Source organism: Lissotriton vulgaris, chromosome 5 (assembly GCF_964263255.1).
Source record: "Lissotriton vulgaris chromosome 5, aLisVul1.2, whole genome shotgun sequence".
Lineage (NCBI taxonomy): Eukaryota > Metazoa > Chordata > Amphibia > Caudata > Salamandridae > Lissotriton > Lissotriton vulgaris.
In genome coordinates this window covers 420334470-420358675 of record NC_141693.1, presented here as the reverse complement: position 1 = coordinate 420358675, position 24206 = coordinate 420334470, and the positions used below count along the sequence as shown (strand labels likewise).

Sequence of the window (24206 nt, the reverse complement as noted above, 5' to 3'; positions counted from 1 at the left end):
GTTGCCCGCGGTGGGCTTCCTGAAAAGGGTTTCTATCCTGGCATTACTGATATATACTTTCACGTCCAGAAATTCTATTTCTTTCTTGTTAACGTGGGACGTAAAATTTAAATTGAGGGTGTTGTCATTAATTTCTTTTAAAAACATAGTAGCCTCATTTTCATCACCCTGCCAGAGAATAAAGATGTCATCGATATAACGAAGATATCTGACTATCTTCTCATTAACCCACACTTGATGTTGTTTATTCGGGACTTGTTCCTCCCACCAGCCAACGTGTAAACACGCGTAGATGGGGGAGAAACAGGATCCCATCGCCACCCCTCTGAGTTGTTTGAATAACTAATTTCCAAACAAAAAGTAGGTATTGTGCAGACACCATTCGATTAGACTGATTAAAACCTTAGTGTGCTGATAAAACTCAATAGCTCTTTTCCCAAGAAAGTGTTCAACAGATGCTAAGCCTTGGCTATGGTTGATGCTGGTATATAAAGATTCTACATCTAAAGTTATCAACAGAATATCATCATTCCATTGGAGTTCCTTTATTTTCTGCAGAAAGTCACTTGTGTCTTTGACATAGCTGGGTAAACTTTTAACCATGTCCTGTAGAAAAAAAAGTCAATATATTGACTGACCTGTTCACTGGCACTATTTATAGCCGAAATGATGGGTCTACCAGGTGTGGGACTTGCATTTATGAACTTTAGGAATTAGGTAAAGCACTGGAAGGACAGGGAATTTATTGTTCATAAATTTGAATTTATGAATTCAAATTAAGCCTTCTCTACGCCAGTGAGACAGTAATTTCAATAAAGTCTCTTTTGCTTTAACATAATCTTTATGAGACTTTCTTTCATAGCAGTTGGTGTCAGCTAATTGTCTTTTTGCCTTCGTTATGTATTCTTTCTTGGGCCAGAGGACCAAATTGCCACCTTTATCTGAGTTCTTTATCACAATATTGGTGTTGTCATGCAGTTTCTTCATGAGTCTGTTGTATTCCATTAGCTTGCGAGCGTTTTTCTTTTTCTTTGCTCTTGAACATTTGTAAAGTTGTTTTATGTCATTAGTTACACAATCATGGAAGGTGTCAACAGCATCTTTTGTCATCATTGGGATGAAGGTAGATTTCGCTTTAAAGGGTGTTATACCCACACCTTCCTGTAACATATTGATCTTGGTTAATCTGGATTGGGTGTTGATATCCATATCCTGCTGCATAGGTTGAGAATCAGTAGTAGCTTCAAGATCATGCAAAGATAGAAGAGTAGAGACATCAGAAGTAACAAGGTTCGACAGAACTGTGTGGGACTCAGAAAGATGAGAATCTGACTGTAGATTTTGTTCATATTTTGCAGTCTGAAGAATTTTTTCAGTTTAAGTTTTCTGTTGAAGCAAAAAACATCTATGTGCGTTGATGCATAGTTGAATGGTTGTTTAGGACAATAATTCAATCCGAGAGATAAAAGTTGTTCTTCTGCTGTTGTTAATGTTACATCGGACAAATTGAGAATAGAATTATCATCTTTTATTGTTTCTTGTGCCACATCGGTTTCTTTGTCTTTTTTTTTTTTTTTTTCTTTATGCTTCCTTCTTCTTTCTCGTCTTCTTTTATTCCTGCGTTTCTTGTGGCATTCCTTTGTCTTGGTCTCAGGGATTGTAGTCTCTCTTCTACTAAAAAATCTAACTCTTCTTCCAGATTTAATATTGGTGCTGTTTGTGTGTCTGCATCAAAGCTTGAATCACTAGTGAGTTATTCAGTTTCTATGCTGGTTGTGTCATCGCAGGTTGCGTGAATTCCTTTAGCTGAGGCTGTGGTAGATGCAGTGATTTTGTTGACTTTATTGGTGCCTTTGTCACTGTATTGTTGCTGCTTCACGATGTTATACTTGCGTGCAAATGTGAAGATTTGACCGTTATTGTAATCCGCCTGATCTCTAGCGAACTTCTGAACTTTTCTGGTCTTAATTTTGTCTTCATGCCTTTTTAGCCTTTCAGCCATATTTTCTTTCAGTTTCTTTGTCACATCCGTTTCCTCAAATTTGTCAATCTCTAAGTTGAGTTTTTCAATTTCTTTTAGCACCTCCACACGATCTATGGCAGCATATTTATTGAGTATATGCACCAAGTTCATAGATGCTGCAAGATTACTTTGCCCCCACTCCTTCAGCATCAGGGGGTTGGGTTTGTCAAAACTGGGTGCTAATAAAATACTCAAACCTTGAGGAACACAACCTGCTTCAGAATATTTAGTCAGCGAATAATGTTCCCACCATTTAGTGATTTCTAATTTTCTATTTTTCTCGAGCTGCTTTATTAATGCTTTCACGTCAATAACATCGTTTTTTGCATCTTTATTTGGATTTTTATTAGCTCCGGTCACAACGGCTGGTATATTTCCAAATAACTCCTCTGCCTCCATCTCTCTAGCGCGAACAGTTTCCGCTGACATGCTAGCTATGCCTGAAAATTCCACAAGTCGAGTTGCTGTAAATCGTGGCAACTGCGTTGTATCTTTCACCAATCCGATTACCTCCCAATCTATGCTCTGCCAATGACTCACCGCGTAGCATTGGAGACAGACCACGACAGGTCCTCCGACCCGGCCAATGTAAATCTTCACTTCGCTTCTTCGAATCTTCCGGCTGCAATAGGGGGCCTTTCGCCACAGTTCCCGTGAGGATTTTTTGCAAGGTGGTTTGGAAGGAGAAACGCCAACTTTCAGGGAGGGAGTCAGTTACCGGAAGCAAACCAACTTCCTTGTTTAACATGCAGGACAAACTCCAAACATACTTCCAATCGCGTGGATCAGCGAAGCAGGAGACGGACCACAGGATCAGGTAAAGTGGAATTTTTAATTATATATATGGGGTCTGTCTCCTTCTTTCGCCACGCCGTTGGTGTGGAGGTTTGGGGATTCTCATTGGATATATATATATATATATATGTACTTTCTTGAAAGGAAAACGTGTGGAGAGATAAATTGGGCTTCCGGGACCCCAGAGACGACCCACTCGAGAGCGGGTACTAGCTTGTACCGGGAATCTGTGTTCGATATATATATATATATATATATATATATACATACACACACACACACACACACACACACATATATTCACATATACTATTATACATATCTATATGTTAACAAGAAATGTACCAGAGTTTTGACTTTACAAATTTAACAAATGTGTGTTAAAATACATTTCTAAGCCCATGTATGATTTCAGAACTCATCAAATATCTGCCATTTTTATCTGTAAAAGAGGCAATCCTAACTTCACCTGTCACCTCACTTCTTTACATTCCTCCCTCCCTCTTCCTTCTATGTTCTCCTTGTCTTTCCCCAAACCAAATACATAATCAGTTGTCATGGCAGCTCATTCCTGGTGCGCTGCAAGTTCCTTGCTATACATAGCCTAAAGGGCAGGGCTAACTTCACACCCATTACCAAATGCAGCGATTAGTATTGGAGGGGCACACTAAGGGAAGCAGCTACAGTGCTGGAGAAAAACAATTAAAAGAAAAAAAAACGACTTTGCCGAAGGTGGAGGACTGACATGCGCTGCCACTCACTCACTACAGCCAGTGCCAGACCGTAAAAGGGACTGGGTTTGTGACTGGAGGCCAGACTCATTTCACACACCTGATGGAGGGGTGGGGGTAGGGGCACTAAAGCTAAATCACAGCGTGACAAACCCCTGCAGTTTGGGAGCAATTAAATGGGCGCTGCTAATATTCAGCAGCAACTCTGCAAAAGGTCGGCTACTTCACGGGCTCACGGCTCATTTACGTGCAAGCTGCTCGGAAGCCCTGCCCTGAGGTAGAGGAGATACATAACCTGAGCCTGTCGGTGATCAAGGTACCGGTACTCTCTCTTTCTATAAAGAAGTGCCGGCACTGAGGACCCAAAAATTCGGAAGTGCAGGTACTCAGTACCGGTGAGTACCGGCCCATTTAAAGCACTGGTTGGAATCCATTGCGATAAAGTAGAAATAAAAACTATTCCCTGGGCATGTCTGAGGACCAACATATCTGAACGCTCCACACCACAGAACTACTGGTACCACTAATCCTTCAACTACCACTGTCGACTACAACTACAGTTGCTAGTACTAGGATAACTACTTATGTTGCTACGACTAATAGTTCTACTATTATTCCTAGAGCAATTACTTCTACTGCTGCTGCTACTACTAGGACTATTACAGCTATATCTACTAGTACAAATAAAGGTACAACTACTAGTACTATATATACTACTTGGATCACAACAATACTACTAGTAATTATAGGGAAGAATTTGGTGGAGGTTTGGTACTTCCTGATGGAAAAGTTGGTACAGTGTAGGTACCATGGAAACAACACCATTGGTTAGAATAGACATATACCATTAAATTACTTCCTCCTCCGCTGCAAAACTGTAGAGAGTTTGTTATGGAGAAAGCCCTGTAAATGTAAATGTGTCTATACTTGTAAAGTGCACTGCAGCCCCATCCCGGGGCATCGTAGCGCTGTATACCGCTGTGGAACCCTCCCCGGCTTTCCCTGTGAGATGCTCCCTACTGGGCACCCCCAAGGTGAAGCCAGGCATCCCCAGTGCTATTGGGGCCGTTGTAGAGATCAAGCAAGCTATTGCCCAGTGTTGCAGAGTGGGACCCATGATTAGAATAGGCACCGAGGCGAGAATTATCAAATACGCAGACATTGAGCCCAAGACCCTGCCGCGTCGGGAATTGAACCCTGTTCCCGGGCCAGACCTCAGCATCAGGGTCTGCCGCTCTAACCATTGAGCCACACTTCTCCACCAACTGCACCTCCACCCTCTAACTGCATAAGATAATACTCTGTGCAAATTATATATCATGTTAGAATAGATATTTGCAACAGAGCAAGGTATATCATGTGGTAACCAACGACCCCAAGATGATCATCTTAAGGAATTTTAATGTAATGTTAAAGTTTGAAAAATACTTCTACTGTTGGTACTATGTCAACTACAATAAACAGTGCTAATACTACCAATATTAGCATTACTCGTATTATTACTTCTACTGATGATGGTCGACAATTACAACTAATATTGCTACCAGCAGCGGCCTGTGCAGATAAGAGCGGTGGGGAATTAAATAATTAATTTTCCCTCATCGTCGTCTGTCGAAATCCCCCCGCACCCGGTCTCACTGCTCTCCCCACCCCACTCTTACCTGCATGGACCGCTGCTGCTTACTTCTATTAGCCATAGTACCAGTCCTGGTACTACAACTATGGCTACCATGCATTAGCCTAAGTGTCAGTAGCCTGGACTCTGAATGCTCCATTCCTAATGGTCTTTTGCGAGCTAAGGCATGTCAAAGAACCTGCATCTGTGCTCAAGGCAACCCTAAGGTTTTCCCTCACTCAGGAAACCTGTGCAGGTTTTACATTTGCTGTTGATGCTGATGGGCTTGGATGAGTGGATTTGGGGAATGTGTAAATAAAGTTTTCTGCCTGCGTGTCACCCCAGATGTTTCAAGGATGGTCCAAATAATGCATGGGAAACTCAGAAGCAGTCTCCCACCACACAACTGAGTGACAGCTAATATGTATGCTTTGCAAATTGTGTGCTCAACACAAATCACACTAAGGGGCCAATTTTTTTCCGTACTTTGAGACTGATGCTGTCGATTAAAAATGCTGTAATATTTTGCATGTTTGGTTTACACTTTGCTTTGACTGTAATATTGGAAGTGTAAAATAAAATAGGGACTATATAAAAAGTACAATGGCAAAATACCTAAGTTTTCGCCACTGCAATTATACCAGAATTAATGGAATTCTTATCTTAGTGCACCATGGGTATCAAACGTTGGTCAAGGTGAGAGGCCCATTCCAGATTTTCAGGATATCCACAAATATAGTTTTTCATGCATAATAGAAGAGGTGTACTTTGTGGTCACAACTTCCCCCTAACGAGGACTCTCAGTGCTACGGAAAGATAAGCAATGTGTATTGTTACGCAACTCATTGGTACATATTTTATCAGCCTTAGAGGGATGAAAGGCTAACTGGACCAGAGCAAACACTGCCTGTGACAGAGGTTAAAATCCACAATGCAGGATTGAAATAATTCATCCACCGAGTTACCATATACAGAATGAACCATAATGGAGCTACTTTCCATGGCTCATGGTTAACTTGAATATCTGGCATGGATTCATCCCTGCTTGGCCCCCTTGGACTTCTCTGATAGTCTCAATACACCAGCTGCAGTGCCAGCTTTGTTTGTTAGTTATGATAGACCTTTTTCAATGGTTTCTTTGTTTCCAAAGCATATAAGGATCATGGAATGACATCCAAAAGGAATCGTGCCCATTATCTGTCAGCCCAGTACTTAATTTGTAAAAAAAAAAAAAAGAAGAAAAGTGCTGGACACTCGCCAGGAGGTTACCGCAGTTTGCACCACACATGACCACTGTACTTACACAACCAGTAACCATCACACTGCTACAAGTGTGACAAATCAGACTGTTCGAGGCCGCCAAAGCTTTAAGAATGGCTTGGGTGGCAAGTATTAATTGTTTAGTTTAATGTTTATTGAATTAACATACAACTGTTTTTCTCCTCATCGTTAAATTACACAATTAAGTGCAGGTTCCGGCAATTAAGTGCTGTGCCGAGTCCTGGAAAACACTGGCTTAAATTAAGCACTGTGTCAGCCATATCTTCATTATAAAGGCATCACTAGAGAAGCCAGAGGGACCAGGCCAACCAAACATGTACACTTGCTTCTGAGTATGAGTAGGTGCCTTGATGTTAGCTAATTGTAGAACTAGTTAACCAGTAGGACATTATCTTCAAAGCATGGTGCAGATATGAATGTTTCAAGTGGGCCTTATTCAGTAGGTATTTTCAACCATAATTTTGCATTTACAGCCAAAAATAACCCTTTTACACTTGCCACGAATTCACAAAATGATTTGTGGAAATCTGCAGTAGTGAAGGGTGGAAAGATCGGCATTCAATATGAGGCTTGTGAACGTTTTCAAATATGCAAGTTTGTGGCCATTTTGAAACCCCCATCTGACCTCTTCCTACCCTGGAAATGTGCTCTTGCATGGGGGGAAATAAGAGTCCGCAGTCACGTGACATTTCCAGTGGTGCAAATACCACTTCTGAAATCGCTTGTGAATTGGGGAAAACAGTAAGTTCAGGTGGAGGTGTAAATCTCTGCCTGCACTTTTAAATTTTTTTGTGAATTGGTCCTATCAGGTTTAGCTGCATCCTTTAACAGTTACATTTGAATCAACTTGAAGTCTATTCACAGCCTCCTTCCGGCTGTGGTTTGCGTTTTACCTGGACTGCCATGTGAGACGCTGGAGGCTCCATCAGGAGAACAGGAGACTGGATCTTGTTGGGATACATCTGGAGAGAGTGCAAAACCAAGGTACTGTCTGCAAAGAAAAGAATATCACTTGTGAAAGGGGGCTACAAAAAGCATATACAATCCAAACAGTAAATGAGCCGCACACCATGACAGCTAAAGAGGCAGTTCAAGTGGAAAAATACAAGCAACACATGAGAAACAAAAGAAGCAGGGAGCAAAACAAATTCAGAAAGGGAAGGCATTCTCTGTATGTTGACACAACCAGAGGATGGATTCAAAGAACCATCTCTGACAGGGCAGATCAAAGGATCACTAGCCAATTGACAAATCAATAGTGTAAGCACAAGAGCCCTTGAGCAGTGACAAATCAACAGAGACAGCCCTAGGGACAATTATCCAAATACCATGCTAAAAAGCACGAAGTTAAGTGAGCACGACTCAATGTAAAAGCAATAAAACATATCACGAGGTCATTGCCTCACGGATAAACTGACCGTATACTGCTAGAGGCAAGGAACATATTCCAGTGTTTTAAAAGTCAAACGGTAGGATGCCAGGCTCTCCTTAATGGACAAAGGATAGTAAGACAACAAATATGAACTGTTAAAGGCAGACCAAACCAAAACAACAAGTACGATAGTTAGCAAACAGAATGTCACCAGTCAACAGAAAAAACAACGGAGCAGGTCAGCAGAGGAAGCCAACGAGGCAATTAGCAAGATGATAAAATGAATAATGTAAAGAATAGAGCATCAGCAAAAGTGCAGCTAAAAGAGTAAATTGGAGAGGGTTACCTTAACTAACAAAAGCAAGAGGGTAAAGAAATGATCTGTGGCATCCCTGGATTCTATGTGTTGCCATGTGATATAGAATGTTATCTTGTGAAATGTCCTTGACTGTGCACTGCAGTTGGAGCCTTGATGCTCTGCTGTTGACAGGAAGTTCATGGATGGGATCCTTTCCCTAAAATAAACTTATTTTGATTCTCTCCAATGAGTTTTTGGATTCTTACATTTGGCGACATAGTATGGCTCTACTCTTCTAGGGAGAATTAAGAAGGATCTCAACATTACATCCATTTATACTGCAAAGGAAAGTCACTTCTTCTATCCTTTTAATAAGGTATTATCTTTTAATTCTACGTAATGTCTGCGTGAGTTTTGATGAGAACTACAACAGTTCTTCAAAAATAAAAATCCTCGTCTGGCACGTGTAAAGTGAAGAAATATTTCTAATGTCTTTTAAAAGTGGTGTTTCTTGATGGATGGATAACCTTGCTGGGCACTAGGATTTCAATATCTTTTGTACCTTGTCTTAAGCGCTTGAAGATTGATGTAAGCACTTGAAGATTGATGTGAGCACTAGACTTTACAAAAGTGAAGTTTAACTTGAAGTAAACGCTTGAAGTTTACCGTGAGTGCTAGAGTTTTACCAAGTGGAGCACTTTGCTTCAATTCACAAAAGTGTGCAATTTTAGAATGTCGGAGAACAGCGTGTCTTGTCAGTGATGCGCACACTTTATTTTTAACACAGTGATACATTTGTGATCTGCAAAGCATATTTAATGTCAACCCAGTATCTACATTTTAAACTATTTTTATGCATTGTTGGAGGTGTTATTTCATTGACCTTTAAATTGTTTGTGACCTAGTACAATCTTACGTCATTATTATATTTTATGTTACAAATGTACCTACTTTGAAACTTTGTTTGTTTATATTAGTTTGTGCATGCTTTTATCATACAAGTAGGTCCTCTTCTCACATATTTCAACAATGCAAAATGTAACTGCACCGCCGTTCTTCTTATCAAGTCCGGGGGATCCTCCAATAAAATGGCAAAAATGGCGTAAAGGTTTTGAGAGGTACCCCAGGGTTTGTGGATCCTCCCTAAATGCAGAGAGAAAAACGGCTTTGCTTTTACATTGCTTAGGCTCAGAAGGCTAATAGGTCTTTGATCATCTTCCGGAATTTGATGACCATAACCTAAATGAGTGTGAAATATGCATTGCTAAACTAGATAAGCATTACTTGCCAAAGGTTAGTACAATTCTTGAGAGATACCACTTTGGTCACAGATCACATTTGGAAGATGAAACAGTTGAGAATTATGTGACTACTCTCAGAAAAATTAGCATCATCTTGCAAATTTGGTGCCACTCTTGCTGAAAGAATTAGAGACCAGTTTATGCTAGGGTGCAGTATTGATCGAGTCAGGGAGGAGCTTTAGCAAAAAGATGAACCCACTCTAGATGAAGTAGTCGTCATTGCAAAAAGAGTAGAACACTCCTTAAAATGTGTAGAGGTAGTTAAGAAAGGCTGTGAAAAAAAGACAGGAATTCAATACAGGTCATTAAACAAAGTGGTAAGGATGTTAATGGACAGAAAGATTTTAAAAAGAAAAGTTAATTTCCTGAAAGTAGCACTACATTTAGTTTATCTCAAGCAAAGTGTTTTCGCTGTGGTAAGCTAGGTCAGTTGGCTAATGACAAACAATGTCCTGGGTTGAATGCTACTTGCAATAAATGTAAAGAAAAGGTCATTTCACGACTGCTTGTAAAGGTAGAAATTATAGAGGGAAAGTCAACCAAATTTACTATGATATGAGTGACACATATGAATCTAGTGATGATGTAGATTGTGGTCAAATACAAGTTCAGGTTGTTCAAAATGAAGAAAGCAAAAATTATCCCACTGATGAAATCTTTGTTGATGGAAAAACTACAAAGGTTCTTTTTTATTCTGGTGCTAAGATCACTATAATATCTAAAGATTTCTATCTCAAAGAGTTAAAGGAGAAAACTAAGGTTTTATCCCCTGATATTAGATCATTTGCTTACCAATTAAATGATATGGTTATTTTTGGGGTTTTGCTAGATTACAAAAAAAGATTAAGATTAGCAAATGCTAATATATATATTACTATATTATATATATATATATATATATACTAGCAGCCCGTCCCGACTTTGTCCGGGTATGATTTGGTGCCGGGCAGTAGTATATTGTTTTGTAGGATTTCGTTTTGATAGCATTTCTCATCTGTGATAGGCCTGTGAAACGCTCCGATTCCCAGTGCACTGCTGATGCACTTAAGAGTGCGCGTTCAGTAGTGTGTGAACTCGAGTTTCCCTACTTTATTTTTCCTTGCAATATTATATAGCGCAAACTCAACAACATGGCATGAGCATAATTTACATTACAGAAGAACACATTCATTTGTGGTAGGCACGGGGAGACAAAGCGATTTGCCTGGAATCACAGGATGTTGAGATGATGCCGAGATTCGAACCTAGCTCCCCAGCTCTAAAGTTCGCAATTCTAGAACTTGTGGCGGGAGGTGTGTCTAAAAGTGTATGTCGGTGTTGGCCATCAATGAGAGAGACCTGTGCATTTTTCAAATGGGTGGTGAAAAAATATGAGTATGTTGCTGGAGATGTGGGCCGCCGTGCCACCAATGCACTTACCGGGGGAGAGTAAACACCCATTATTCCGCAACTTTCTTTCCGCATAACATCACTCCGCATACTTTCATCACGAAAGTACCATGACTACGCAATGCCATTATAACTCATGGCATTACATTTTATATGCTTTTACCACGCATACATTTACAACAAAATTCATTGTAAATACATGAAGGGTAAAAGCATGTTTTTTTTAATGTTTAGATAAGGTAAGTATGGGTAAAGGGGTATATGTTTTGGGGTACTGAGGTATATGTTTTGTGGTGTTTGGGTATTTTAAGGGTTCAGATATAGTTTTGGGTTATGGGGTACAGGGGTAGTTTTAGGGTTTAGGCTAGGTTTGGGTTTTGGGGTATAGAGGTATTTTTAGGGTTCAGGGGTAGGTTTGGGTTTTGGGGTACAGGGGTATTTTAAGGGTTCAGGGCTAGGTTTGGGTTTTGGGATACAGGGGTATTTTTAGGGATCGGGGCTAGGTTTGGGTTTTGGGGTACAGGGGTATTTTAGGGTTCAGGGGTAGGTTTGGGTTTTGGGGTACAGGGTTATTTTTAGGGTGCAGGGGTAGGTTTGGGTTTTTGGGGTACAGGGGTATTTTTAGGGTTCAGGGGTAGGTTTGGGTTTTGGGGTACAGAGGTATTTTAGGGTTCAGTGCTAGGTTTGGGTTTTGGGGTACAGGGGTATTTTAGGGTTCAGGAGTAGGTTTGGGCGTTGGGGTACAGTGGTATTTTTAGGGTTCAGGGGTAGGTTGGGTTTTGGGCTACAGGGTTATTTTTAGGGTTCAGGGGTAGGTTTGGGTTATGGGGTACAGGGGTATTTTTAGGGTTCAGGGGTAGAATTGGGTTTTGGGGTACAGAGGTATTTTAAGGGTTCAGGGATAGGTTTGGGTTTTGGGGTACAGGGGTATTTTAGGGTTCAGGAGAAGGTTTGGGTTTTGGGGTACAGTGGTATTTTTAGGGTTCAGGGCTAGGTTTGGATTTTGGGGTACAGGGGTATTTTTAGGGTTCAGGGGTAGGTTTGGGTTTTGGGATACAGGTGTATTTTTAGGGTTCAGGGCTAGGTTTGGGTTTTGGGGTACAGGGGTATTTTAGGGTTCAGGGGTAGGTTTGGGTTTTGGGGTACAGGGATATTTTTAGGGTTCAGGGGTAGGGTTGGGTTTTGGGGTACAGGGGTATTTTAGGGTTCAGGAGTAGGTTTGGGTTTTGGGGCACAGTTGTATTTTTAGGGTTCTGGGCTAGGTTTGGGTTTTGGGGTACAGGGGTATTTTTAGGGTTCAGGGGTAGGTGTAGGTTTTGAGGTACAGGGGTATTTATAGGGTTCAGGGGTAGGTTTGGGTTTTGGGGTACAGGGGTACTTTAGGGTTCAGGGGTAGGTTTGGGTTTTGGGGTACAGAGGTATTTTAAGGGTTCAGGGCTATGTTTGGGTTTTGGGGTACAGGGGTATTTTAGGGTTCAGGAGTAGGTTTGGGTTTTGGGGCACAGTAGTATTTTTAGTGTTCTGGCCTAGGTTTGGGTTTTGGGGGACAAGGGTATTTTTAGGGTTCAGGGGTAGGTTTAGGTTTTGAGGTACAGGGGTATTTATAGGGTTCAGGGCTAGGTTTGGGTTTTGGGGTACAGGGGTATTTTTAGGGTTTAGGGATAGGTTTGGGTTTTGGGGTACAGGGTATATTTATAGGGTTAAGATGGGTTAGTGTTTAAGGGTGTTGGGGTATTTTAAGGAGTAAGGGTGGGTTACTTATGATTATGAGGTGCAGGGGTATTTAAAGGGAGCAGGGTGGAATTAGCACACGATATGAGACATGGGTTGAAGGGCGAAACATACCGCACGCCCCCAGCATTTGTCACGCCCCCAGCACACACCCACATCACAACGCAGACACGCCCACAAGGGACTACTTTGCTGGCACGGTTCTTTTACCTTTTAAATGTATATTGTGGGTGTCTGCATAGCCTATGTCCTTCTGCTGCAACTGCCCTTTCCAACGCTGTATTGGGTGTTCTGATTGGTGCTGTGGTTCATGAGATTACCCGCCTCAAAGGTTTGGGCTCTCTCTTTATATTATTAGTATGGATATATATATATATATATATATATATATATATATATATATATATATATATATATATATATATATCCACTCCACAACACATCAAATTTATGATGAGAGCAGGACACCCAGAGCTGCAATTTCAAAGAATTTATTCGGCAGATGACAAAAGTTCCACGACGCGTTTCGCCATTACGGCTTGGTCACGCTCATCTCGTGGCGTTGGTTGCGATTTTTTAAACACAACACCCTAGTGCAATGAATTACCATCACGATAACTGGTGGCGGCCATGTTGTAACATGTTATTTGCTTACAATCGTCTGTATATTAATCAAACAGTCAACCTCATGCATCTCATATTAACAATTTAGTTCAATAAACACGTTTGTATGAAAGTCATATGATTATCTGCAATATTGCCATTCCAAAATTTCATATGAAAAAATATTCGCCATATAATGCCGCATATTAGACATAAGAGCACATGCACAGTCTTTTGGTCGTAATGCTGTTTAAACCAAAATTATAGAACAATAAAGATAAAATATCACAAAGACATGGTCGTACGGAAGGTCGCCCTGTGATTGGTTACTACATTCCGGCTCGTATGTTTGGTTGCTAAGGAAGCGTACAGCATGTATCAACAATCCTTTATTCGTATCGTCTCAAATTGTTACGGCATAGGCGGCACATACGCAAATTTCTATTCATAATGGTGTTTAAACCAGAGACATCGTAAATAATAGATAAATTATCAAAAAGCATAATTGTGCAGAGGATCGCCATTTGGTTACGTACTACGTTCCAGCTCACGTGATTGGATGCACTCCTGTTACTATGGAAACGTACAGCGTCTAACAACAATACTGTGTGCTTAACGTAATCATAGCAGTTACTACATATTCAATCCTTTGCAGTTATGCCCCAGTGGGCGAATGTACTCAATCTTATCAGAAAGTCATAGCCATTGTCATTGAAAACTCCCAAAGTGTTTGTTATACAGTTTTGCCCCAGTGGGCGATTATGCATAGTGATATCGCGGTAAGTAACTGATTCCGAAAAATTCATCGTGCACAAGTGGGCACTTTTTGTGGATCAACCCAATTGTAGGACTCATTTTGGAAACAAAGTCTGGACGTAATACATATTATTATAATTCCATGTTGTTCCGCCACCTCGTGATGTGTGAAATCTGAAAATAAAATGAATTAGATTAAAATCAAGAAAGTCGCGAATATCCATACAAATCAATTCCTAATCATATAAGTGGATTGATAGTTCTTCAGTAACATTTAAACCTTTTGGTGTTAAGCATTCAAAATCCACAATATATTTAGACTCCAATTTTCTGAGAGACAATTCCATATTGCCTCCTCTTATTCCAAGATCAACACTGTCAATCACAACCAACTGCACCAACTGTTCGTTTTGCATATGCATACTTGAAAAATGTCTAGCAACTGGATATTGTTTGTTGTTGTTGTGTATGGCACGTAAATGTTCAAGTACCCGTTTTTTTGCAGTGTGCTTGGTACTGCCTACATACCATTTGTTGCAGGGACAAATCAAAATGTATATGCTGTATGGAGTGTTGCATGTCAATCGTTTCCGAATTGTGAACACTCTCCTACTGTTAGGAACAGTCAATGTTTTACAATCTTTGCTGAACTTGCAAGCTTTGCACTTCCGACAGCACTTAAAACCCACGTCCTCTATCTTGTTAAGATTCATCCTGGAGGTTACATAGTTGTGACTCAGTTCGTCTCTTAATGATTTTCCCTTCCGGAATGTGAGTTGTGGATTGTCATTAAGATATTTTTTCAAATGTATGTCAGTGTGTAAAACATGCTAGTGTTTTTTAAAAATCTTCCGAACTTCCTGCGCTTGTTCTGAGAAAGTGGTTATAAATCTTATTTTGTCAGTCTCTTCCATCTTATTGCGAGGGTTAAGTAATTCTTCTCTGTTCTTTAAGGTCACTCGATCTTTAGCAGTATTTATCAATCTTTGGCTGTACCCTCTACTACGGAATCTGTCACACATGATTCTTTCCTCCTCCTGGTATGCATCCTCATTACTACAATTGCGCTTTGCCCGTAGTAATTCTCCATAAGGAATACTTCCTATCAAGTTGCGGGGGTGACAGCTAGTAGCATTTAGAATACTGTTCCCCGCTGTTTTCTTACGGAATAGTTTGGTGTTCAATTGGTTGTTTGCAACCTCCACATTTACATCCAGGAATTCAACTGTGCTTTTGCTGATGTGTCCTGTTAGTTTGAAGTTAAGATGATTGTGATTCAGTTTGTCAATAAAAGATTGTATTGACATTTCATCACCACACCAAATAAAGAAAATATCATCTATGCATCTAAGCAACAGGGCGACCTGATCGAATTCTGCCATCTCCCTGACGACCTGCTCCTCCCACCATCCCATGAAAAGATTCGCGTAGCTGGGGGCGAAGCAGGTCCCCATGGCCGTGCCCTGTGACTGTCGATACAAGATGTCATTAAAGAAAAAGAAATTGTTTTTGAGACAAAACTCAATCATGTTGAGAAGCATCTGTGAATGTTGTGAATATGAGACTGACCTTGTTTTCAGGAAGTGTCTGACTGCTTCTAAGCCTTGGTGGTGTACGATGCTAGTGTATAGGCTACTAACATCAAGTGTAGCCAACAAATACTCTTCCTCCCAATGGATGCCGTTTATAACTGTAAGGAAATGTGTTGTGTCCCTAATATAGGAAGGAAGGGACATAACATACGGTCTAAGGAAATGGTCTATATATTTAGACGTATGCTCCAGTAATGAGCCAATTGAAGAGACTATTGGGCGACCCGGAGGGTTTTTAGAGTCCTTGTGCAGTTTTGGGAGCAAATATAGCACCGGTGTCCTAGGATGTGCACAGTATAAGTATTGGTACTCTCCTAGAATACCAATACTTATACTGTGCACATCCTAGGACACCGGTGCTATATTTGCTCCCAAAACTGCACAAGGACTCTAAAAACCCTCCGGGTCACCCAATAGTCTCTTCAATTGGCTCATTACTGGAGCATACGTCTAAATATATAGACCATTTCCTTAGACCGTATGTTATGTCCCTTCCTTCCTATATTAAGGACACAACACATTTCCTTACAGTCATAAACGGCATCCATTGGGAGGAAGAGTATTTGTTGGCTACACTTGATGTTAGTAGCCTATACACTGGCATCTTACACCACCAAGGCTTAGAAGCAGTCAGACACTTCCTGAAAACAAGGTCAGTCTCAGATTCACAACATTCACAGATGCTTCTCGACATGATTGAGTTTTGTCTCAAAAACAATTTCTTTTTCTTTAATGACATCTTGTATCGACAGTCACAGGGCACGGCCATGGGGACCTGCTTCGCCCCCAGCTACGCAAATCTTTCCATGGGCTGGTGGGAGGAGCAGGTCGTTAGGGAGATGGCAGAATTCGATCAGGTCGCCCTGTGGCTTAGACACATAGAAGATATTTTCTTTATTTGGTGTGGTGATGAAATGTCAATACAATCTTTTATTGACAAACTGAATCACAATCATCTTAACCTCAAACTAACAGGACACATCAGCAAAAGCATAGTTGAATTCCTGGATGTTAATGTGGAGGTTGCAAACAACCAATTGAACACCAAACAATTCCGTAAGAAAACAGCGGGGAACAGTATTCTAAATGCTACTAGCTGTCACCCCCGCAACTTGATAGGAAGTATTCCTTATGGAGAATTACTACGGGCAAAGCGCAATTGTAGTAATGAGGATGCATACCAGGAGGAGGAAAGAATCATGTGTGACAGATTCCGTAGTAGAGGGTACAGCCAAAGATTGATAAATACTGCTAAAGATCGAGTGACCTTAAAGAACAGAGAAGAATTACTTAACCCTCGCAATAAGATGGAAGAGACTGACAAAATAAGATTTATAACCACTTTCTCAGAACAAGCGCAGGAAGTTCGGAAGATTTTTAAAAAACACTAGCATGTTTTACACACTGACATACATTTGAAAAAATATCTTAATGACAATCCACAACTCACATTCCGGAAGGGAAAATCATTAAGAGACGAACTGAGTCACAACTATGTAACCTCCAGGATGAATCTTAACAAGATAGAGGACGTGGGTTTTAAGTGCTGTCGGAAGTGCAAAGCTTGCAAGTTCAGCAAAGATTGTAAAACATTGACTGTTCCTAACAGTAGGAGAGTGTTCACAATTCGGAAACGATTGACATGCAACACTCCATACAGCATATACATTTTGATTTGTCTCTGCAACAAATGGTATGTAGGCAGTACCAAGTACTCTGCAAAAAAACGGGTACTTGAACATTTACGTGCCATACACAACAACAACAAACAATATCCAGTTGCTAGACATTTTTCAAGTATGCATATGCAAAACGAACAGTTGGTGCAGTTGGTTGTGATTGACGGTGTTGATCTTGGAATAAGAGGAGGCAATATGGAATTGTCTCTCAGAAAATTGGAGTCTAAATATATTGTGGATTTTGAATGCTTAACACTAAAAGGTTTAAATGTTACTGAAGAACTATCAATCCACTTATATGATTAGGAATTGATTTGTATGGATATTCGCGGCTTTCTTGATTTTAATCTAATTCATTTTATTTTCAGATTTCACACATCACGAGGTGGCGGAACAACATGGAATTATAATAATATGTATTACGTCCAGACTTTGTTTCCAAAATGAGTCCTACAATTGGGTTTGATCCAAAAAAAGTGCCCACTTGGGCACGATGAATTTTTCGGAATCAGTTACTTACCGCGATATCACTATGCATAATCGCCCACTGGGGCAAAACTGTATAACAAACACTTTGGGAGATATCAATGACATTGGCTATGACTTTCTGATAAGATTGAGTACATTCGCCCACTGGGGCATAACTGCAAAGGATTGAATATGTAGTAACTGCTATGATTACGTTAAGCACACAGTATTGTTGTTAGACGCTGTACATTTCCATAGTAACAGGATTGCATCCAATCACATGAGCTGGAACGTAGTACTTAACCAAATGGCGATCCTCTGCACAATTATGCTTTTTGATAATTTATCTATTATTTACGATGTCTCTGGTTTATACACCATTATGAATAGAAATTTGCGTATGTCCCGCCTATGCCGTAACGATTTGAGACGATACGAATATAGTATTGTTGATACATGCTGTACGCTTCCTTAGCAACCAAACATACGAGCCGGAATGTAGTAACCAATCACAGGGTGACCTTCCGTACGACCATGTCTTTGTGATATTTTATCTTTATTGTTCTATAATTTTGGTTTAAACAGCATTACGACCAAAAGACTGTGCATGTGCTCTTATGTCTAATATGCAGCATTATATGGCGAATATTTTTTCATATGAAATTTTGGAATGGCAATATTGCAGATAATCATATGACTTTCATACAAACGTGTTTATTGAACTAAATTGTAAATATGAGATGAATGAGGTTGACTGTTTGATTAATATACAGATGATTGTAAGCAAATAACATGTTACAACATGGCCACCACCAGTTATCGTGATGGTAATTCATTGCACTAGGGTGTTGTGTTTAAAAAATGGCAACCAACGCCACGAGATGAGCGTGACCAAGCCGTAATGGCGAAACGCGTCGTGGAACTTTTGTCATCTGCTGAATAAATTCTTTGAAATTGCAGCTCTGGGTGTCCTGATCTCATCATAAATTTGACGTGTTGTGGAGTGGATATATACAGCCAGCTGGTCGCTGCAACAGGACTGCTCGTGCCAGCACTACTCCTAACCAGCGGTGGTGGGAATATATATATATATATATATATATCACAGAAAGGTGATAGTATATTAAATTGGTTCCACCAGAGAGATCTTGGTGTGATTTCAAAAAAAGATTAGCAAATGCTAAAATATGTATATCACAGAAAGGTGATAGTATATTAAGTTAGTTCCACCAGAGAGATCTTGGTGTGATTTTAGACCCTAATGCGTCTCCACCTATTTCGCTTAAAGAAAACTTTATTTCCAAATCCATTGCTGCCATTGATAGTGATAGTGAGAACAATTTTACATTAATGTTAAAGGAAAAGTTTCCTAATGTATTTTGTGAAACCTTAGGCTGTCTAAAAAACTATGTTCATCATATTCGTCCGATTGATGGAGCTAAACCAGTTTGTTGCAAAGTTAGAAATGTTCCTGAGGCTGTCAGAGAACAGGTACAATTAGAATTAGAATGTTTGAAAAATGATGGGATTATTGAATAAGTGGAGGCAACTCATTGGCTTGCTCCGGTGGTGGCCGCGAAAAAAGCTGATGGCTCTCTTCGGTTATGTGTTGACCTTAGAGAGTTAAACAAAAATGTTGTGGTTTACAAGTATCCCCTTCCCAAAATTGCTGATATGCTGATGCTTTTGAAAAGGGCAAAGGTTTTTAGCATAATAGACTTGAAATCTGCATACCAACAGAACAGATTAGATGAGGATTCAAAGGACTTGACAGCTTTTGTAACCCCTTTTGGCATGTTTCGTTTTTGTAGGCTACCATTTTGCTTGGTTTCGGCAGCCTACATTTTCCAGAGAGCATTAGAAAATGTTTTAAGGGGCTACATGGGGTAAGAGTATATCAAGACGGTATCTTGATTTTTGGTTTGAATGACAAGGAACATGAATTGAGGCTGATGTGCCTTTTGAATAAACTCAATGAATTTGGATTAACAGTCAAAATTGAAAAGTGCAAGTTTAAAAGAAAGTCTATTGATTATTTAGGTCATACGATTGGCGAAGATGGTGTTTCAGCGAAGGAAAATGTGATTGTTGCTATACAAAAGATGCCTCCTCCAAGTAACAAAGAAGAATTGTTGAGTTTTTTAGGAATGGCTGAATTTTATAGTAAATTCATTCAAAACTTTGCCTCACTGTATCTTTCTATGAGAGCTCTGTTACACAAAGGTTGTGAGTTTATTTGGGATGAAAAATATGAACGTGAATTCTGCATTCTAAAGGAAAAATTAAGTTTGGCACCTAAATTGAGCAGCTTTGATCCTGAGAAGAAATCTTTTTTAATAACAGATGCTAGTATTAAGGGCTTAGGAGCAGTCCTTTTACAGAAAAACAATGGACATGATGAGGTGATACTATTTTTATCTAGGAGTTTGAGGGGAGCTGAGACATGTTACTCAGTAATTGAAAGATAAGCTCTTGCTATTTATTGGAGAATAAAGAAACTGAAGAGTTTTTCGTGGGGTGGAGTTTTTGATGGTAGGACATACCACAGACCTTTATGTGATTTTTTTTTTTTAAACGGAATTGATGTGGTTTCCAGTAGAAGAACACAGTGGGTAGTGGCTCTTCAAGATTATGATTTTGAAGTTAAGTACTTACCTGGAGTACAAAATAAAGTAGTGCCTTATCTCGTCTGGTAGTGGATGATGATATTGAAACCAATGATGTTTATGAAGAGGATAGTGAAATGGTGTGCCTCATTGAGGGAAGCATCATAATAAATTGGATAATGGATACATTTTCATCAATATCCTGTACAGAAACACTTAAGCTTCTTTTGTCAGCCAAATCAGGCTCACCCTATGACCCCTGCCCAGTGGCAGTGGCAAAACTGGCTTCTGAACCTATAGCCATGACACTCACTCCTTGTGCTAATACTCTTTTAACGCCTACTTAGGTGAATGACTTACAACTTAATAAACTTATTGAAAATGAAAAGAGTAATTGGAAGTTGGCTGAGTCAAAAAAGAATTGATGCCAGAAAGAAACATAATGATATGAAAAAATGTGTAAAGAAAACTATTGTGAAAGTTGGTGACTGGGTATTAATTAAAAACCCATGCAAGAGTAAGCCTTCTGAAGCATTTTTGAAACCTATTCGAGTCATTAAGATTTTTAACAATGCCATTAAAACTGCTTACCAACGCATTTGGAATTTGAACAGAGTTGTTGTGGTTAGAAAAGATTTTGTTTTTAAATCTGAAGAATCCGCTAGTGAACTGTGTCATACTTCTAATGTTCCACATAACTTATTGAAGTCATCTAAAAAATCCCCTGAAGAGCTGGATCTTAATTCTGATGTTCCTAGTGACATACTGAAATCTTCAAGAATTTAATCTCCACCAAGCTACTTAAAAGACTTTGTTAAGAAGTGTTCCACATGTTTTGTATTTCCTTACTTTGTTTTTCAGTTTGTACTTTATTTTATTTTGATTTGTTAAATTGTAAAGGAGGGAGATGTGTAGCATCCCAAGATTCTATGTTTTGCTTGGTGATAGAGAATGTTATCTTGTGAATGTCCTTGACTGTGCACTGCAGTTGTGTGGTACTGAAAATGCTGGACCCTGCTATTGTGTGGTACCGAAGCTCTGCACTCGTGCCATAAATATCATCGTACCATGACGATTTTGGTATTAGCAGGCCGGTAATGATTGGGATACTATACATAAACATTTACGTCATGATCGAGTGAAGAAATCACCCTGAATCGTAGTTTTCGTCTTGAACCCTCGGGTTCCATTTTGTGAGCGGCAGCCATTTTGTGATTGCCCTTACATAGTCAATTGACTAAGGCCAAATTCGATCTGAAAGGACACGTACACCTCTGCTGACTCCTCTGTGACCTGGGCGAGCTAAAACATGGAATTCTTGCCTGAAGCTTATAATTTCGTATAAAAAGAGAAGGCTGGCTCTGTAAAAACGAGCAGTCTCCTGAGAACCTACATGCTGTTGTACTTCTAGGATACCTGTTACTGGTTGTAACCAATAAATACGATCTTTGACTTCACCTAGAAGACTCTGTGTTTCTGTGGTCCAAAACAGGAAGGACTCGAGGTCTTTGGGTGTTCTCCCTGGTCCATAAAAACCCGGTACCTCAGTTGGCGCCCATCGTGGGGCGGTATCAAGCGGTACCGGTCCAAGCCAGAGGTTCGTGAGGAGCTTCGTGTGAAAATTCCAGAGAACGGCCAGCCACTTCAGCGACCCCTGTATGTCGACGTGGTTCCGAAGGTCGTTGCTGCGAGGTTCCCCGCGTCCCGATGGCTAAGAAGGACTGCTGCCCTGACTATCGCCCTGTTTTGGACCCTTGATGATTGGTAGAGCGAAACAATAGACGAGTCTTCTGGTGACGTCATCGATCATCGATACTTCAGTTAAGTATAAGTGGAGCGTCTCCCAGTCCTTAGTTTGGTTCTTAGTTTGGTATCCGTTGGGATAGCTTTGATTTGGAACTTGCAAGTGCCAAAGCCGAAGGACTCGTGTATTCACGAGGCTATCGTATTCGATAATCTTTTGAAGTTTGAAACTAGACTAGAGAGCGAAGATGCCTGCTTTTAGCAGACTTGAAAATTTGTTTTGTCTTGGTTGTAATAGGGACTCCCGATTGGAGGACTCGTGTCAGGTTCCTCCGATTGGAACTCCAACATATGAGCTCTATATGAAGCATGGCGTAGGCCCCATCACATATAACGAAGTATGGATCCAATACACCAGAAAAGATGGTGTTCTAAAATGGCCCCAATATGGTAGTTTCGACACAGAGATTTTAGATAATCTGGAGGTTAAACTTTTCAAGAAGAAAGCCCGGCCGGCGATGTTTGACTCCTTTCGCCTATGGCGCAAAGAAGCAAAACAAAAAGAAATGAAATTTAGCGAAGAAAAATAAATGAGGTATGTCAATGGTACAAGCTGGCCTTGCGTTCAGAGATAATGAGGAAGAGCAAGAGAATGAACAAACGCTTAGAAGTAGGAAGTTAGCGGTAGATAAATGCTACCCAGTATTGCCACGTAAAGGACGAGGATCAAAAGAAGAACTTGATAAGGATCCTTTAATGTCTCATTTACTGAGTTCACCACCTCCTAATGCGCAAAGTGCTACAGCACCACAGCAACCTTTGGTTGTACAACCTCCTGTTGTTGGACCACAGGTTCTACCACAACAACCAGCTCCTCTTCAGCTGGTTCCTACTCCTCCGGCGCAGCCCTCTCAAGGGCTGCCGCCTTTGCTACCTACTCCATCTGTTTTTCCTACGACTTTGCCTACTGCTCCAACTGCTTATCCTAATACTCCCTCTGCTACTGCCTCCACCTCTGCTTTACATCAGCCTGTGTTTTCGGGCATATCTGCCTTTCCGTCAGTTTCTCCTTCTGTTCGACAGAGAGTGGCCAACACTGTCACTGGTCTTTTCTCACCTTTCTTTGGGTCGCCTAATACGACCCCTAGCACAGAACGAAGGCAGTTGCGGAGTCAGCTGCCTGACTATCAAGAGAGAGAATTACTGAATAGGTTAGCGCGTAAATGGGTTGTCGATACTGCAAGATATGATGAAGAGTCTATCATAGAAGTCTTCCGTCAATGGGAAGCATCTAAGCAGAGATATGTTTTTGAGCAAATGTGTGTACTTCTCCGTGGAGACCTGGAGGGAAATGACTCAGAACACGACCTGTCTGAATTGTGTCGTGTGCGGTTCAAATTCGCGGAGGGCATGATTGTGGGCACCGATGTTGAACAAGCGGTTGCGACATTATTATCCTATAGGAGTAAGGGGAGCACTTCTCGATCACTATCTGAGCATGACGCACCAGGTAGGAAAAAGGCGCGACAGTATCCCATGAGAGAGGTTCCCCCAGTTTGGAGGGAAGGTGACGCAAATGCTAATCCAGCCATTCCGCCGCATTTTCAGCGTGTGTGGGTACATGTTCCTTGGAAGAGATCTGAGGTTTTGGCTCTCAAACAGACATTGCCTGACCCCCGTAAAAATCCTGCAGGGTATTATAAGGAGTTATCACAGACTGCAAGCTCCTGCATCATGAATTTAGCCGATATAGACATGTTGTTTGGAAATGTTGTTCCACAGCCTTTATGGGGAAAGATTCGTCATGCAGATCATGATCAAGAGTTAGGTGACACATGGGTTAATATTACTGCTGCTGATGCTAGACAAGTTGGTGGTGCTAAACCTGAGCCCATGGTAGCAGAACTTCCTGGTAGGATTATTGCGTATATGAAGACTTTAATGCCCGAATTGCGTGTGAATTGGGACAAGTTGTCTGCGTGCATACAGAAGAAAGATGAGACTGTGTCTGACTATTTCACGCGGTTCGAGGAGACTTTCGTCAATCATAGTGGTCAGGATATGGCTACTGAGGGTGGCCAGAGATTGTTTGTTGACAAATTTGTACATAATTTGCTTCCTGAACTATGTAATAAGTTGAAGGATTCTGAGAGTGCTTGGGCTGTTTCCACGTCAGCACAGATTGTAGCTACGGCCCAGTACTATGAAAATAGGCGCAAAGAT

The 24206-nt window shown here is 40.6% G+C and overlaps 1 protein-coding gene across 2 annotated transcripts in view; it reads right to left on the bottom strand.

Annotated features, from left to right (window-relative positions):
• Positions 1–24206, bottom strand: part of WDFY4 (WDFY family member 4) — an 856906-nt gene that overhangs the window by 487209 nt on the left and 345491 nt on the right. For both annotated transcript variants that reach the window (XM_086921796.1, XM_086921797.1), the window contains one exon: positions 7339–7436. In XM_086921796.1, the coding sequence (XP_086777922.1) occupies positions 7339–7436 (98 nt within the window). The remainder of the gene's footprint in view (positions 1–7338; positions 7437–24206) is intronic.